The 18,757-nt window shown below is 38.1% G+C and overlaps 1 protein-coding gene and 1 pseudogene across 1 annotated transcript; both read right to left on the minus strand.

The window, feature by feature from the left end:
- Positions 1-4,645: 4,645 nt before the first annotated feature.
- LOC140613434 (olfactory receptor 5G25-like) lies at positions 4,646-5,590 on the minus strand. The gene has a single exon (XM_072791961.1). It carries the CDS (start codon positions 5,588-5,590, stop codon positions 4,646-4,648), a length of 945 nt encoding a protein of 314 aa, XP_072648062.1.
- An 11,261-nt stretch (positions 5,591-16,851) lies between these two features.
- Positions 16,852-17,629, minus strand: LOC140613642 (olfactory receptor 5G3-like; annotated as a pseudogene).
- Positions 17,630-18,757: the final 1,128 nt, after the last annotated feature.

Raw genomic sequence — 18,757 nt, forward strand, 5'->3', positions numbered from 1 at the left:
GAACATTAACAGTACCTTTTGCCTCTATTCTGTCTCTTAGAAATGCCACCACATATCATTCTTTGTTAAGGCATTATGTCCTTCTCTAATAAACACTCTAGTATGTCAAGGGTCATATCCAACTGGATTGAACTGGCATTTTCACAAGTCCTACTAACCATGTGTCTCTATTTTCTGAGTTATTGACAAAATGAGGATGCTGATTACACAGGAAGAACCTTATAGTGAAACCAATTTACTCAAAGAGTAATTTGAAATACTGGTTTCAAAATGAAAATACACTAAAATGAATAGAAAGTGTTCATCAGAATCAATGCAAATACTGCTTTTCCAAAGTGCACTGCATGATAAAAGAGAAATGATTACCTTTTGCAGCTTTACATCAAATTCTTTTTAGTTACATCATTTTACAAAATCTATCAGAATTATCATCTTAAATAATAACTGTCTACATCAAATTGTCCTCATTTTTGTCTGGAATAAGCAAATGTGAACCTAGAAAAAAAGTAGTATAAAAAAGAGAATAAGTCCTGTCCCACTAATGACCTTACCCTAATTGCATGAAAAGACTGGAGCTTGGAGGGCTCAGAGCGGAGTCAGAGGCACCTCCTTTATTTGGAAGATGCCTGATTTGATGCATGTGGCTCAGGCTCTCTGAAGCCTCAGACTCCCAAGCTGTAAAGTAGATCAAATAACTCATATCACAAGGGGAACCGAAATATTCAATAAAATGTTTGCAAACAGTTAGTACAGTGTGATATAGCAGATCCTCCACAAATGTATGAAATAGCATTACTATTATAGAATACAAGTCAATCGGAGAAGGACAAACATTATATGGTCTCGTTCATTTGGGGAATATAAGAATTAGTGGAAAAAAAGAATTAGTGAAAAGGAATAAAGGAAAAGGAGAGAAAATGAGTGAGAATATCAGTGAGGGTGGCAAAACATGAGAGACACCTAACTCTGGAAAACGAACAAGGGGTAGTGGAAAGGGAGGTGGGCGGGGGTTGGGGTAACTGGGTGATGGACACTGAGGGGGGCACTTGGTGGGATGAGCACTGGGTGTTATGCTAGATGTTGGCAAATTGAACTCCAATAAAAAAATTTTTTTAAATATAGTCTATACTAATCAGTGCTTTAAAATTATGTTAGTATAGAAACTAACAGAAAAAAAAATTCAGAACAGCAGATCCAGGAAAAAAAATACAGACACACACATATGCAAATTAACAAAGACAACCTCGAATGTCAGTTCTTCCCCTTTACATTTAAGATAGATGTTTATTCTGTGAGCATCAGTGTAGGTGGCAAAACTCCTAAAACGGTCCTGTAAAGATCCCTAATCTTTGTCCTAATCCCAGAAATCTCTGAATACGATGAAGTGCCACTCATATCATTATGTTATATTATATGATACAGTTAGCCTTCTAAGAGACATGACTCTGGATGAGCTCGTGGGCCCCAAGCTTTGTCCAACTGAGAGCAGAAGAGTCAGAGAGGTTGATTAAAAATGTGAGGAGAGCTAGACAAGTCACTGCTCATCTGAATCTGGAGGGGCCATGACAGAAGGCAAATGAGGAGCTCTAAGGAGCTGAGAAGCTCTAGCTGACCACCCCTGGGGAACAGGCACCAGCCATGCAACCACAACCAACTGAATTTTCTCAAACACACAAGTGAGCTCAGAAACGAGTCTTCCCAAGAGCCTTTAGAAGGGAGCTGAGCCCTGGCAACAGTTTTGTGTCAGCCTGTGAGACCCTAAGAAGAGAATCCGGTCATAATGGATCCAGATCCAAGACCCAGGGAAACTGCAAGGCAGTAAATTTGTGTGGTTATAACTTACTGGCTTGGAGGCAATTGGTTATGCAGCCCTAGAAAGTGACTATGGGAACATGTTCGAAAAATAATACTATTAATACTATTGAGATACAGCCGGAACAGAGAACTATTTTAGGTAAAGAGGTCCAGAGGGTCTCTTGGATGACATCACAGTTGAACAGAGACTCAGATGAGGTAAACACTGACCAGCAACACTGCCCCAGGATGAAGAAACAGAAAGTGGAAAGGCCGCATGAGACACCAAGAATGACTGAAGAAATCCCACAGAAGAGGCCTCTGGATGGCACACACCACTGAAGGAGAATGTGGCCTAAGCAGTGTGCTGCCACTCCCCCCAAAACACATTCAGATTGTACTGTCTAAGGCTACCAAGTCAGCTCAGCTCTTTCCATGGTTCTGTTTTGATGGCACATAGAGGCCTAGAGTGAGTAGGAAATCGACCATAATTAATCCAGCATGAGGTGCCCGGAAGATCTTACAAATTCATGCAGCAAAGAGTCACCCAATGAAAGATAACAAAGATCTTAATCAATTCTTGAAAGTGATTGCTTCTATCAGCACTTACATATTATATAATAAATCCCTTCTCCTAATAAAACAATTCATTTGTCCTCCTACTATAAACCTTGCCCATTCTCCAAACATATCATATAAAGGAATGAATAAAAGTATCCTGAGGATTAGAATCAATTAGCTTGCAAACTCTAGTGCCTGCTCCCCAACCTAGAATACCCAGAAGAATCTGTTACTATTTGGGGGAGGCACATTCTCCTTTTATGCTCCAAATAATGACCTCTAGATTCCATGGAAAGATATTCTATGAAAAGAATTTTTTCATCTTTGCCAATCCCTCCTTTTTTAAAAAAGGCCTTTTTTAAAAACTACCCTTCCTAGAACATACTCTTTACACTGCCCATTCATTCTTTGATTATCTTAACATTTGTCACGGAAATCACCATATATAAGTAAATATTTTTCAATCTTTTTGTCTGTCTTTCCTTTATACTAGCCTGTAACTCTCAGAAGGGTTTTCCTCTCAGTATGATTAATACCCAGTAAAAGTGTCAGGCACATAAGAGGCATACATAAAAATTTGTTTAATTATTGAGCCTAGCATTCTTTCACTCCTATTTCCTCTTAATTAAATAACATCTTGACCCACATCAGTACCCAACATAGACAGAAAAACTGGCAGAAAGCATGGTGAAAAACAAGCAAGACAAGCAAACATATGCTAGGGCCTTAGAGATGGCTTATATCCTTTAAAGAAAGCCTTCAAAAGAAGACAGAGTGTGGCCCTCATTGAGTTTTAGAGTTGCACAAAAACATAGTTGATCCCCTCATTCCTTAGATTTGTTGCTACATTCTATAAAATAAAACACAGAAGTATGGTTGAAAAATATTGTACCTGGGGAAAATAAAAGTGTGACCCAAGTTATGAGGCCTTGGGCAATACACTAATTCTTTATGTATGCCAGATTAAACATCTTGTAAAAATAGAATTCGCATCCTGCCTATGACACAAAATTCAATAAATCACAATATCAATACACACTTTATTTAAAAATTGAAATGCATTTTGCCTTTTACATGCATGACTCATATAACTACAGTGGCAAAATCCCAACAGTTATTACTATGAGCAGAGAGTCTTGGGGATATAAAAGACATCTGTAAAATGTCTACTTCCAACAGGAAGGTAGTATTAGAGAGTACTATTGTTACATACTTCCTGAAAAACCCACTTTTTTCCATTGTCTTGATATATAATTGACCTATCACATTCTGTTAGTCCAAGGTATACAACATAATGGTTTGATATAAGTATATTTCGCAAAAACAATTAGACAATACATTTAGTTAAAACAAATCACCTTATATAGTTATGTATTTTTTCCAGTGAAGAGAACTTTTAAAAGCTGCTCTCTTAAAACTTATAAATATACAGACAGTATTGTTAACTAGAGTAACCATGTTTACATTACATTCCCAAGATGTATTTAACTTTTTTTTAAGATTTTATTTATTTATTCATGACACACAGAGAGAGAGAGAGGCAGAGACACAGGCAGAGGGAGAAGCAGGCTCCATGCAGGGAGCCTGACGCGGGACCCAATCCCAGGTCTCCAGGATGATACCCTAGGCCGAAGGCAGTGCCAAACTGCTGGGCCATTGGGGCTGCCCGATGTATTTAACTTTTTAATTTTTTTAATTTATTTATTCATAGAGGTGGAGAGAGAGAGATACAGAGACATAGGCAGAGGGAGAAACAGGCTCCCTGTGGAGAGCCTGATGTGGGACCCAGGATCATGCCCTGAGCTGAAGACAGACGCCCAATCACTAAGCCACCCAGGCCTCCCATATTTATCTTATAAGTAGAAGTTTTTACCCTTTGATAATAATACACTTGTTAACAGTTTATGTTTAAAGAGTCGAGTCCCAGCTTGCAGGTAATTGAAGGATCTCAATGCGTGGCAAATTAAACTGTCAAGTCACTAATTAAGATTCTAGCATTTAGACAGGATTTAAGATTTAACAGATACCTCTCCTATCCTATTCACAGGCGATGGAAATATTTTCAAAGCATTGGGGCTCAATAATCCCCTTATCTCATTTTAAAGATTTAAAACTCCTTCCTGATCAATGACAAGAAACTTGTAATCTGAAGACTTCATGTGATATTTCAATGACACAGAGTAATAAAGGGTACATCTCAACCTAAAAGTAGGACTCCCATTGCTTAGCCCATGTTCTTTCATCTTGCATATATATCAGCTCTCAATCTGTAGTATAAATGAGATCTAGTTTATCTACTCATGAGAAACTGCTTCTTCTCAAACGTCCTTCTGAATGAATCCTTGACCTCTCTGTTTCTCAGGCTGTAGATAAGGGGGTTCAACATAGGAGTCACAGATGTATAGAACACTGAAACCACTTTATTGATGTCCAGGGAGAAACTAGAACTGGGGCGTACGTAGATAAAGAAGAGTGTCCCATACAGGATGGAGACAGCTGTCAGGTGTGAAGAGCAGGTGGAAAAGGCTTTGTGCCTCCCCGCAGCAGAGCGGATCCTCAGGATAGTGATGACAATGTAAGTGTAGGAAACTAGGATGATCACACCACTGAGCACACCTAGAGCTCCAGCCAAGATGAAAAGTAGAAACTGATTGACCTGGGTGTCTGCACATGCCAAGGACAGAACAGGAAGAAGGTCACAGAAGAAGTGATTGATGATTTGGGGGCCACAATAAGGTAGGTTAAAGGCTAAAGTCGTGTGGGTCATGGTGCTCATCAGACCCATGGCATAAGGTCCTACCACTAGCTGCACACAGACACGCTGGGACATAATGAGTGTATACAGCAAGGGCTTACAGATGGCCATATACCGGTCATATGCCATGGAGGCCAGGAGAAAACACTCAGTCACTACAAACTGACCAAAAAAACAGATCTGAGCAGCACAACCAAAAAAAGAGATTACTTTTTTCTCCACAAAGATGTCAGTCAACATCTTAGGACCAATGGCAGAAGAAGAGCAGACATCCACAAAGGACAAGTGGCTAAGAAAAAAGTACATAGGTGTGTGGAGTCGGGGATCCAACCAAATGAGGGTGATCATCCCCACATTTCCCAGAAGAGTAACAAGATAAACCAAGAGAAATATCACAAAGAGAACAACCTGGTGCTGCAATTGATTTGTTAAGCCCACAAAAAAAAATTCAGTCACCAAAGTCTGATTTCCATAATCCATCCTCTGATTCAATCTGTAATGAGAAAGAGAAAGATTCTTCTTTGCTATCAATTTGTAATTAAATTTAAGATGAATTTAACTTTTATTTTTTTCAGTTAAAAAGGATAACCTGACATCAACTCTCTTGAATTCTATATTGGATGATCATGCAATCTATTTGCAAACTATTTGCGTAATACAGGTAAGTCACTAAACTTCATGGAGCTCTTTAGTTTCTTCAACAGAAGCAGATTTTTTTAATAGAATCATAGAATTTTAACCTAGAAGTGAAAATTGAGGATTATCTAAGGCAAGTCCTCTAACTGTACCAGATTACATTTCTAAAAATCTCTACCTTGTAAGAAGTATACTTTAAGGAACATTTTATAGAAAAGAAAAATACTGTGTGAATTTGATGAATTCAGGAAAATACCTTCTCTCAGTCTAGATGAAAGGCATTAGGAATGTAACTTCTCCACCAATTCCTTTAGATTTTAGATAGTTGGTCATGTTGTCTAAAAGATATTCCTGTGATGTCTAAGAAGGAAGGCAAGCTCAGACAAGGGAAGATGGCTTTGACCAAGGATCAAAATCTTCCACTGAATTTCCTCAGTGACCTCTTCTCCCAAACACCTACAATCCTCTTGTCATTGGTTTATGTACCCATTGGCCTCATCAAACTCCATCAGATATTTTAGTGCATCGAAGAAGAAACTAGTTCTTAAATATTGAGTAAGTGTTGTAACCAATAAGCATTAATAGGAGCTGCAAAAGAAAAGTAGTAATTTAAGAATGAAAAGGACACATCTGGGAATTTATCCCAGAGAAATGAAAACTTACGTCCACATAAAAGCCCGTATAATTTTGTTCACAGAAGCTTTCATCATAATGACCACACATGTGAAACAACCAAAATGTCTTATAATATGTAAATGGTTCAGCAATCTTAGTATATCATACTATGGAATACTAGTCAGTAAGAAAGAAGGGGGGAAATATGGTATACACAAGAGCTTAAATGGTTGGATCTCCAGGTCATTACACTGAGTACTGAGTTAAAAAAAAAAAAAAAAACAGCCAATCTCAAAAATTCAGAATTCTATAATTATGAAATTTTTTAACCATCTTAACATAGTGAAATTATAGAGATGGAGAATAGGTTATTGGTTACCTGGATTAGGAAAGGGAGGAAGAGTGGAGGTGTGACTATAAAAGTGTAGCCCAGAGGCATTCTATGTAGCGATGGAAGAGTTCTGCAGCCTGATTGCTGTGTGGGTTAAACAAATGACATAGAACAAAACACATCACACTGATACCAATTTCCCAGATTTGATGTTGTGCTGTAGTTGGTAAGATGTACCACTGAGGGAACTTGAGGGAAGGGTATGTGAACCTCTCTGTACTATCTTTGCAACTTCCCATGAATCTGTATTTTGGAATATTTTTTAAAAGGAATAAATGAATGAAAAAATGGGAAGTGAGAGGAAGGGGAAGTAAAAATTGGACCCCAAAAATGGGAAATTGAGGAAGGGAGGCACATGTTTTGGACACTTTGAGATAATCACAAGGATTCCAACAGCACAATCACATAAAAATATCAGTGGGCTGTGCAGCAGCAGAAGTATCAACAGAAATCTATCAACAGTTTCTCCTAACAAGAAAACTTGAAAAGGGTTTTTCTTAATAGGAAAATAATGAAATGAAAATCCGCTGATTTTCTGTGGTCTCAGAGGAAATGGAGCTTGGAAAGAAAAGGCCTGGAGAGGTGGAATCCAAGATGAGTCAGGAAAACTGCACCCAATGGACTCCTGGGTGCTCAGGGGTTGAGTGTCTGCCTTTGGCTCAGGTCATGATCCCTGGGTCCTGGGATCAAGTCCCACATCAGGCTCCCCACAAGGAAACTGCTTCTCCCTCTGTCTCTGCTTTTTTCTCTCTGTGTCTCTTATGAATAAACAAAAAAACTTAAAAAAAGAAAAACTGTATTTTAGTATTGAGATGTTCAAGAATGTAATATTTTCTTTTTCTTTTTTTTAAGATTTTATTTATGTATTCATGAGAGACAGAGAGAGAGACAGAGAGAGAGAGAGGCAGAGACATAGGCAGAGGGAAAAGCAGGCTCCATGCAGGGAGCCTGATATGGGATTCAATCCCTGGAGTCCAGGACCACGCCCTGGGCCAAAGGCAGGCTCTAAACCTATAGGCCACCCAGGGATCCCCAATATTTTCTAAATATACAAACTCATCGCAGGTCATTGATATTTATATTTGCAATTTACTCAAGAAAGATGTGTATGAAAACAATAGTTCATAACTGTCAAAATGCATATTACCTTATTTTTCCCAATCCAAAAATTCTAACACATAAAAATCATGATCCTAGATATGCATGTGACTTTCAGCATAAGCAACATGGAATTCAGGTCAGTAGATTCTTATAAGACCCAGCATAGGGGTGCCTGGGTGATCCAGGCAGTTAAGCATCTGCCTTTGGCTCAGGTCAAGATCCTGGGGTCCTGGGATCAAGGCCCAAGTTGGTCTTACTGCTCAAAGGGGAGCCTTCTCTATCTGCCCCTACCCTCACTATATTCTCTCTCATTCTCTCTCAAATAAATAAATAAAATCTTAAAAAACAAAAACAAAAAAAAGACTAAATGTAGGGAAAGGAAAGAAGAGACAGAAAAGCCAAGGCCTCTTAATTCTAACATCCATTATGGCTCATTTATGAGCCATAAATCCAATAGCACATTTCTCTATCTCTATGCCAAACATCAAATTCAACCAACAGGTACATTCAAGTTAGTATATTTAAACCCAGTTAGTTTACTTAAACTAAACATTTGACTTGTACCAAATTATTTTTCACAGGAAGCTTAAAGGTGATGCTTTTCCAGGTGTCTAAACTCATTCTTTTTATATTTAGAACCCATGAAGGCAATTTAGGAAATCACCTAATGCACCTATCTGAAGAAACATGCCCTAGACCGATTGCCTATCTATGTCACAGTAAATTATGAAAGCAGCATTCTCTGATATAAAAACCAATTACCCTACAAAGGTAGACTGATCATTCTTCTCAACTCTTCCAGGTGTCTAGGAAGATACACAATGCAGTGATACCATCTTGAAATCTGGGCCTTCCACTTGCACTTCAAAAAGGCATTTATTGTCTCAATCTGCCCAACACACAGCAGATGTTTTTCTAAAGAGTTGTTGTGTATGTAAGAGCCAATTCCCTCAAGGAACAAAAAGCTCAGGAGATAGGGACTATAGAGAAAATATTAAAGTTATTTCAAGAGATAAATATTGTGACTTGAATCCATTGTAATTAAAAAAAAAACTATCTCTCCCTTTGGGACCACCCACACACACACTTCAAAATCCAGGTATATTTTGGGGTTTGTTGCTGTTGTTGTTTTAAAGATTTTATTTAGTCATTTATTTATTTTAGAGAGAGAAACAGAAAGAGCATGGGGGGAGGGGACAGAGGAGGAAGGAGAGAGAATCCCAAAAGACTCTGTGCCAAGTGTGAAGCCCCACACAGAGCTGGATCTCAGACCCCAAAACCATGGTCTGAGCTGAAATCAAGAGTCAGATGCTCAATCAAATAAGCCGCCCACATACCACAAAATCCAGCTTTGAGCTTGCAACTGCTACATGATGACCACCTTTGGCAGTGTGAAAGTTGGGGGATCTAAAATAGAGCCTTGCTTCAGAGAGATTATAATCAGAAGGTGTTTGGAAACACAGCAGCATGCGAGACCCATATGATAGGACCATGAGTTACCAGGACAGCAGGATCATTGTAGCCTGAAGGTTTGAAAATAGTCTCTTGGACGTGATTAGTCTCAAAGGGAAGTAAGATATAGGCAAATAAAAATAAGATGGATTGAGGTGCCTATGCAGCAAAGGAGAGCCATAAATTTAGACAGCATTTTTGAAAGACAAAAGTAGTCCACATTGGCTATACAAAAAAATCAAATATAAGGGTAGAAAAATGATTGGGGGCTCAAAATTCATAAAAATCTTTAACGTTAAGCAAAGGAGTTTGAATTTCTTTCTGTAAGCAATGAGGAGTCTTTCAAAGTATTTCAGAAAACAGATGAGATCAATTTATTCACAAAAAATTGAAACAGGGCATTAATCTTGTCACAGGAGATGTTTACTACATGCTGGGCACTCTTCAAAGTGCTCTGAGAGTATTAACCCATTCAGACATCATAAGAGCTCAGTGGAGGAGATGAAAAGAAAGGTCTGGATTCTCCTACCTCTCATCAGGACACTCAGTCCACTTTCTATTCTGGGAATGAGCAAAGCAGGATTCTACCTCAGAATCTTCCTCTCTCTTCCTTCCTTCTGCTTCTAGTGCATTTCTCTCCAGATATCTGCACAATTTTCTTCTTCACTTCATTCAGATTTCTGTTCATCATAGAGGCCATCTTCAATTATCCTTTGTAAAAGAGTAGAGCTAATCCCACCCCAACCATCACCTGCCTTCCCTCTTACACAGTTTTTTTCTTCAAAACAATTACCATTACATAACACTGAATTTTTATCATGTGATACCATCCTACAACAAGTATGGATTTTGTTTAGTTTTTCTACACTTTACCCCCAGCTTCTGGGATAGTGCTCTAAAGAGTAAATGTTCAATAAATATTTTTAAACAAATGAGTGAATAAGTCATAATTTTAAGAATCTGACTGTAGGAAGAAAAATTAGGAGATTAATCTAACTTCTTCAAAGGGTTGGGTAATGTGAACATTCTGTAAGAATGGAAAAGAATTAGGTTGTTTCTTTGAGAGATCATCCCAGGAAAATCAAATTTGAATGGACAGAGGTTTGTTCTGGATGGGAGAGGGAAGAAGTGAACAAAGATTGAATTCTAAGTGCCAGACTTTGGACAATGCTTGTATAACTAACTACATGACCTCCACTGCCTGGCTGGCCCTTGACTTCTTCCAATATACACCTCCTGGAATTCATTTCCGCCAAGGTCATGACTGATCCAAACTTGATCTCATCACACAGATCATTAGGCTTTAAAGATACAAATCCATTTCTACCACAATTTCTACTGTCTTTAGAAAAGACACAAGGGCACTAGTATCACTAATATGATTAGTGGTATCTCTCTTCTCTAGACCAGATTGCAGTAGGAAACAATGTTACAGAAATATAGAGCTAGCTGATGGCCACAGTGACGGGGATCGTGGGTGGCTCAGCAGTTTAGCACATGCCTTTGACCCAGGGCGTGACCCTGGAGTCCCAGGTTTGAGTCCCACATTGGGCTCCCTACATGGAGCCTGCTTCTCCTTCTGCCTATGTCTCTCATGAATAAAATTAAAAAAAAAAAAAGACCAAGTAGTGCAACTGCTGGGTAGTAGGTTGTATACACAGGTTTATATATTGTAATATGACTGCCATCTGTATGTCTTCTTTGGAAAAATATCTATTCAAGTCTTCTGCTCATTTCTTAACTGGATTATTTGTTTTGCATGTTGAGTTTGAGAGGTTCTTTATAGGTTTTTTCCTTTGCTCTGCAGAAGTTTTTATTGGATGAAATCCCAATACTTCATTTTTGCTTCTGTTTTCCTTGCCTCCAGCAACGTGTCTGGTAAGAGATTGCTATGGCCAATATCACAGAGGCTGCTGCCTGTTCTCTGAGACTTTGATGGTTTGCTTGAAGCAAACCTAAGAGACTGTTAACTATAGGGAACAAAAGAACAAACTGCTGGTTACTGGAGGGGAGGTGGGTGGGAGATGGGCTAAGTGGGTGATGGGGATTAAGGAGAGCACTTGCTGTGATGAGCACTGGGTATTGTATGTAAGTAATGAATCACTAAATTCTACTCCCAAAATCAATACTACACTATGTGTTAATTAACCAGAATTCAAATAAAAACTTGAAACAAAAATAAATACAAAATAATCTATTTAAATGTTATAGGTTGGAATGTAATAAGTGTGATGAATAATAGAAAAAGGTTAGACCAGAACAAAGGGAATATAAGTTTCCTAGTGGGGTAGTGATGATTAAAAATTCAATGTTATATAACTTAGAGTAATTCTTATTGAGAAAATTATCTCCAAGCCAAGGCAGAGAGGTGAAGCATTCCCCAGGCATATGTTGGAAGATGAGAGCTCTCAGCCAGAAAGAACATTATTGCAAAAACCAGGAAGAGATTTTAGGCTTCTAGTTCTGCAGGTAAGGATCTTAGAAGTCATTCTTCCTAATAAGTAAAAAGCTAAAGATACAGAAGAATCAATAACTCTTCTTGGATCTGTAAGACAAGGGAGGACACAGGGCAAACCACTACCCCCAAGATTGGAAAGACAGGTGAAAGCAGAGAGTCACAGTTTACTCACAAGAGGAAACTTCCATTGGAACCAGTGCCTGGATAGGAAAACCTGAACAACAGAGTGAGATTCATCTCTAGGGTCTCAAAGTAGGTCCCGATAGTAAATGTAAGAGAAAAATCCCCTTGTGCTTCCATCAGGGGAGAAGAGGAAGCATCCTGAAACCCATCAGAGGCTCTGTACTCCTGCCTCAGGAGAAACTAATTAACCACACAATCCCCTGCTCAGGTACTCTCAGAACCTGATGAATCTGGGGAAGGGAAATGGCCAACATCAGCTTCCTCTAGCCTTCCATGTGGAGGAAGGAAATAATCCACTCCAGTCCAGTCTGATCATCCTGTCCCAACTTACAAGGGAGAAAAAAAAAAAAAAAAAACACTGAGAAAAAAGCCTGAGACCTAATCAGAGGACTACAGATCACTCCTCGCCCTCCATATCTTGCCACCACCTTGCTAAAGGCCTCTTTATAGCCACCCCTGTTACCTGGAGCATCACATCTGGTTACCAAGAAAAAATTACATGGCAGTTACGGAAAGGCAAATACATGATCTGAAGAGACAATAAGCATCAGAACCAGACATGATAGAGATGTAAGAATTATCAGGCCAGGAATTTAAATCAACTATGATTAAAATGCTGGAGATCAAAAACACTGTAACCAAAATGAAGAATGCCTTTGATGGACTCATTAGTAGACTGGACACGGCCAAGGAAAGAATCAATGAGCCTGAGGACACAGCAATAGAAACTTCAAAAACTTGTAAAAGGAAAGTGAACAAAGACCAAAAAAAAAAAAGGAACAGAGACAAATATCTAAGGAAGGTCTTTGGGGCAACAATTGCAAAAAGTGTAACATATACATGATGGGAATATCAAAAGATAAAAGAGGAAGGAATAGAAGAAATATTTGGAGAGTGTCTGGGTGGCTCAGTCAGTTGAGCATCTGACTCTGGTTTTCGGCTCATGATCTCAAGGTCATGAGATTAAGCACTGCATCAGGCTCTGTGCTCAGTAGGAGTGTGCTTCAGATTCTCCCTCTCCCTCTTCCCCTTCCCCTCAACATTCTCCCTCTGTCTCAAATAAATCAATCTTAAAAAAAAAAAGATTTGAAACTGATTATTTTCCCCCAATTAAACTTAGACACAAGGGATGCCTGAGTGTCTCAGTGGTGTCTGAGTGTCTGCTTTCATCTCAGGGAGTGATCCTGGGGTCCTGGGATGGAGTCCCACATTGGGCTCCCTGAAGGGAGCCTGCTTCTCCCGCTGCCTCTGTCTCTGCCTCTCTGTGTCTCTCATGAATAAATACATAAAATCTTTTTTTAAAAAATTAGACACAAAACCATAGCTCCAGGGAGCTCAAAGAACACCAAGCAAATAAATGCCAGGAAAACTATACCCAGGCACAGAAAATCAAAACTAAGAAAAAAAAAAATCTTGGAAGAAACCAGAGACAAAAATGCCTCATCTATAGAGAAACAAAGCTAAGAATTACATCCAGCTTCTCAGAAACGCCGTATGAAAATCCATGGCCTTCTGCCAGGAGCTGATACTACAGTTTGGGAGATTTTGGTGAGCGGAGGCCTTAACTGACAGACAACTTCCCTCTGATATTGGGGCTAATTCACTTTTTCTTTACAAAACGAGGAGAACCACTTAAAGATTTTCAGGGTGAACAAACAAACAAAAAAAACGTACCTACACATGAATTTCTGTCACTGCCCTGTAGGAAAAAATCTGTTGGGAACATTTCTTACTAATAAAAACAAAATAAAAATCTAGTTTAAGATGCACGGTGTTACACCTGTAAAATCTAAAGGAAAAGAACATGGTGCCATAAGAACAAAATACAGAGGGTAGGCTCTAATTGGCCCTGTCTCTGAGAATCACTTCCTTAGGGTGAGTCTCTAAGGGGCAGTAACACTTAAACAGTATGTGAAAAACGAGTAGCTAATCCACATGAATATGGTAGGAAGAGAATTCTAGACAGAATACATTAGGAGATCAGAACAGCAATAACTAGAGCTAGAGGAAGACAGTTGGTTTGAATATATTTGCATATTCTTGGAAAAGGACCATAGAGCAATTCAAGAAATTTATAATCATCACTTGCTGCCTGCTGTTCTCCTCCCAACCCCCATTCAATAGGATGTGCATCATACATGTTTAAGAAGCCATTAAAATGACAGAAAATACTTCAGCTCTCATACTAGGAAATGACTATCTCACAGGTGACAGATTTGAGACATGTTATATAATGGAGATGCAGAATAGAGTCATTTTAAGACAAAGTCTGACGAGGAAGAAACTGTTGATCATTCTAGATAAAAACTCATGTCCCTTTGGCACACCTAAGCCCAAGTCTCAACAACTCTGAGTAGTACGGTACTGGGAAATTTCAGAAAACTGACAATTAACAAAATTAATCATTCATAATCTTCGACCTAACTATCTTATATTTGGAAATCTGGGTTACAGGTATATAAATACCAGACACCAATATTGGGATATCATTTGTAGGGGGAATAAAAGGAAATATGCTGAATTTGCATCACTAGGAGAAGCATACATTCTTTCTATGAAATGTTGTGCTACAACAAGTATAAAATGTAGTTTAACATGGATCTATTTAAGATAACATTTGGTTTACTTTTCAAAGTTCACCATTTGCACTGGGTCACTTTGATTTTAGCATTTTTTAAATCATCTTGATGCTTTTAATAAGGAGAAAACTTACCACCTTGTATAAAAATTATAGACCGGAGGGGAGGTTGGAGGGAGAAAATACTGATCCTTATAGGGAAAAATTAAGAGATTGAAGCACAGAGTTGCTAAGAATATCTCCATTTTATTTGGTTTTTTTTTTTTACATTTTTTAAATTAAATTCAATTTGCCAACATCTAATATAATACCCAGTGCTCATCCCATCAATGGGATGGGATTCCTCAGTACCCATCCCCCAATTACCCCATCCCCACTCCCACCTCCCCATTTTACTTAGTTTTTGGCAAAGATTTCATTCACCAGTATTTAAAAGTATTTCACAAAATCAGACTGTTAGAATGGAGAAGCAGCCATACCAGAAGGCATTGAGTCCATTCATCCAAATTTATTTACTTACAGATGTATTCATTCATTCAGTTTTGACACAGATTACGGCTTTTCAAAAGTAAATTTTAGTTACAAAATTAAACATTTGTTGTAAAACAAGTCCAACAACTCACATGAGCATGAAGCACCCTAACCCCTGCCCCCGATGCTACTTCCAACGTCGCCCTACTGAAGTAACCGAGGTTAACAGTTTGACCAGTAACTTTGCACACTTCTCTCCATGATCGTGTACATACATATGTACCAATATATTTTACACAGTAAGTAAGTTTTACCTGCACCTTTTTTATTTTATTTTATTTTATTTTATTTTATTTTATTTTATTTTATTTTATTTTACAAAGTGTTGGGGGAGGTCATGAAGAAGACCTGAGCTCTGGTTGACCTGTGAGTTGGACCCTGGCAACCTGAACTTCCTCCCCTGTCTCCTATCCTTGGAATGTGCATTCTATAGACCTTTTCTGCTCCCAAAAGCTGCCCCAAAGACATAGCCTTGAGAGAGGGATGTGTTCTTGGGACTCTCTGGGTGGTGTATATGACTGAACCCCGTTATGGCTTCTATATAAATTTTGAAGATTTGTCAGGAAGTAGCAGAGATACACTCTTACTCCAGCACCCAGAACAACCTCTTAAATTATGTTATGCCTGTTACGCCAGTTAAACCTGCCATCTACTAATCTGAAGTGGTCTGCTTCTTTCTTTGGTCTCTCCTGCCCTTTGTTATGGGGGCCAGTCACTCATTTCATGGCAGCCTCCCAAGGAGGTTGCAAACCAACACAAACTGTGATCAGTTCTACAGATTAAATTTTGACTTGATTTTTTCCCCATCTATCAGTGATTGTGTGAGGGAGTTTCCTCCAAACCAAAGCATAAATATCTAATTTCCACTTTTTATAATTAGCTGTGGAACATTTCAAAGAGTGTATGTTTCTCCCAAAGATACAAACTAGTTTTCTTTTATCCCCCTATAAATGATGCTGTAACATTTGTGTCTGATATTTTTTTTTCTGTAGCACAGATTTCCAAATGTAAGATAGCTAGGTAAAAGATTATATGAATTTTAATAGAAATCATCAAATTACTTTAGAAAATGTAGCTATTCTACACTTAGCTGAAGTAGGTAAGTGTAAAATTGCCATCTATGTCCAGTGGTAACCTTACCAGCATTGCACATAATCATTTTAGTGTTTGATAATCAGATAAATGAAAAGAACATTCTCATTTTAATTTTATTTACTTAAACAATTGCAAAGTTGAACAGTATTTTATATATTTATATTTTTGGCCTTTTGCATTTCCAGTTGTGCCAATTGCTCCTTCAATTGGCCCATTTCTCTACTGTGTATATATATATACACACATATATGTTCAGCACTTTTCTACTGGGACATTAACTCATTGTGAGTCACCTGTTTTGCAACTGTGTTCTCACTTTCCATTGTTCAACTTTTAACAAGGTCTATGACACCTTTATTAATGAACTCTCTCTTTCCATTTAATATAGTTCCCTTATAACATTTGCTATAATAAATGTCATCCCACATTTGAGAATATATAAATGTTCTGGATTTTCTTCTGGCATACATTACATTTATACTGTTAATATCTGTAAATTATGTTGTATTCCCCATCGTTTTGCAATGCAGAAGACTGAAGAAAAAAATATTTGAAGTATAAGTAACCTGGTAACTACCCAGGATTAAAGAGAACTTCTCATTCTCAGCCCAGTGTTATTTTTACTACACATTATGAACCAACATCTATGGTACAACACAGCACAGTTCTATTTTACCAAAAGCATTAGAGAATTTTTCCTTTCAAACTTCTTCCTGAATACATTTTTTTACCTCCTTGTTCTTCAGACTGTAGATAAGGGGGTTCAACATGGGGATTACCACAGTATAAAATAGAGAAATCACTTTATTGATATCCAGGGATGAAATTGAGCCAGGCCAAACATAGATAAAGAAAAGAGTCCCATACAGCATGGAGACAATGGCCAGGTGAGAAGAGCAAGTGGAGAAAGCTTTCTGCCTCCCATCAGCAGTCTGGATCTTCAAGGCAGCCCAGGATGCAAACGTAGGAGATCATGATGATCAGGCCACTGAATATTTGTATAGATCCAGCCAAAAAGAAAAATACAAACTGAATCATGGAAGTGTCTGCACATGCAAGAGAAAGCAGTGGTGAAAAATCACAGAAATGATTAATGACATTTGACCACAGAAGGGTAAGCAAAACCAACATCATATAGGTCATGCTGTATATAAGAGCCATGGCATAAGGCCCTACCACAAGCTGCACACAGACCCTCTGGGACATAATAAGTCTATATAGCAAAGGCTTACAGATGGCCATATACTGGTCATATGCCATGGAAGCCAGGAGAAAACATTCAGTTGCCACAGAAAGGTCAAAGAACCATATCTGTGCAGCACAACCCCGTGAAAGAGATGCCTTTTTTCTCTGCAAAGATATCACACAGCATCTTGGGGGCAATGGAAGAAGAGGAACAGAGATCAACAAAGGACAAGTGGCTGAGAAAAAGTACATAGGCGTGTGGAATCTGGGATCAGTCCATATGAGAATGATCATCCCTATGTTACCCCCCAGGGTGACAAGATAGATGAAGAGGAGCAAGACAAAGAGGACAATCTGTTGATGGAGATGATCTGTGAGGCTCAAGAAAAGAAATTCAGTCACTCCTGTCTGATTCTTCTCTTCCACTAATCAGTTGTAACCTATGTAAGAAATTCAAAAATACATTTCATTTTTAAAATATCAATTGGAAAAAAAGTAAAATATCAATTAGCATATACAAAACAGCCTCTTAAATTTATGACAAGTGTTTTTTAATCTGTTAAGGAGGCAGTAATGGAAATAGTGTTGGACTGGTCAACAGTATTCCCAAGGACTAGTTCCTGTCCATTGTAATCCCCATGCAGACTTGAGCAATTCATACTTGATCTTTTTGGATTCAATATTCTCTGCCATCTCAAGAACAGTCTAACTATAAAATCTGAAACTCCCTCGGGTTCTAAAATTGTATTGGAAATTAAATTCAGTCTCTGTATTTCATCTTTATCACATGATAGAATAGTAATGCCTACCTAGGAACACAGAACCAGTTATCGATATTGTGAGAAATGATGAAAAATTCAGATCCTGATAATCAACATTTAGGGTGGGGTAAACAGAACAGAAATAAAGCCCTCTCAGTTCCTGTTTTGACGGAGTGGATAGTACCATTCAGATGTCATGAAGACAATATTCATATCTGTGTATATTAATCTCTTCCCTTATAAAAGGCTTACAAAGGGAAATGTAAACAAATGTCAGTAGGGTTATTTAGAATGGGGATGATTTTATAGTAACACATAATAATCGTATTTATGTTTATAAAGGACTGCCCTGCAAATGAGAGATTGGATATATTTACTCTTCGACCAGCATGAAGACAGAAGTGGCACAAGAACAGAGGATTCAAGTTGGGCATTAAATGAAATGAAGGCTATTCCACTAACCATATAATTCAAATGAATATAACAATTTGGGAGGCATTGAGATGCTCTTTCTTTGAGATTAATTAATCTATCAAATATTGCATAACAAGTTTCCATGGAAATCTCATAGAAAAATAAGTATCCACTGGAAGCTCAACTGACTTCATCTTGAGTGGTAATTTCTACCAGTAATTTCTATGAATATATGAATATATTTTGT

Source organism: Canis lupus, chromosome 21 (genome assembly GCF_048164855.1).
Source record: "Canis lupus baileyi chromosome 21, mCanLup2.hap1, whole genome shotgun sequence".
Classification (NCBI taxonomy): Eukaryota; Metazoa; Chordata; class Mammalia; order Carnivora; family Canidae; genus Canis; species Canis lupus.

Excerpts from the sequence above, each read along its gene's own strand:
- LOC140613434 (XM_072791961.1), bottom strand. The coding sequence starts at position 5,590 with ATGGATTATGGAAATCAGACTTTGGTGACTGAATTTTTTTTTGTGGGC.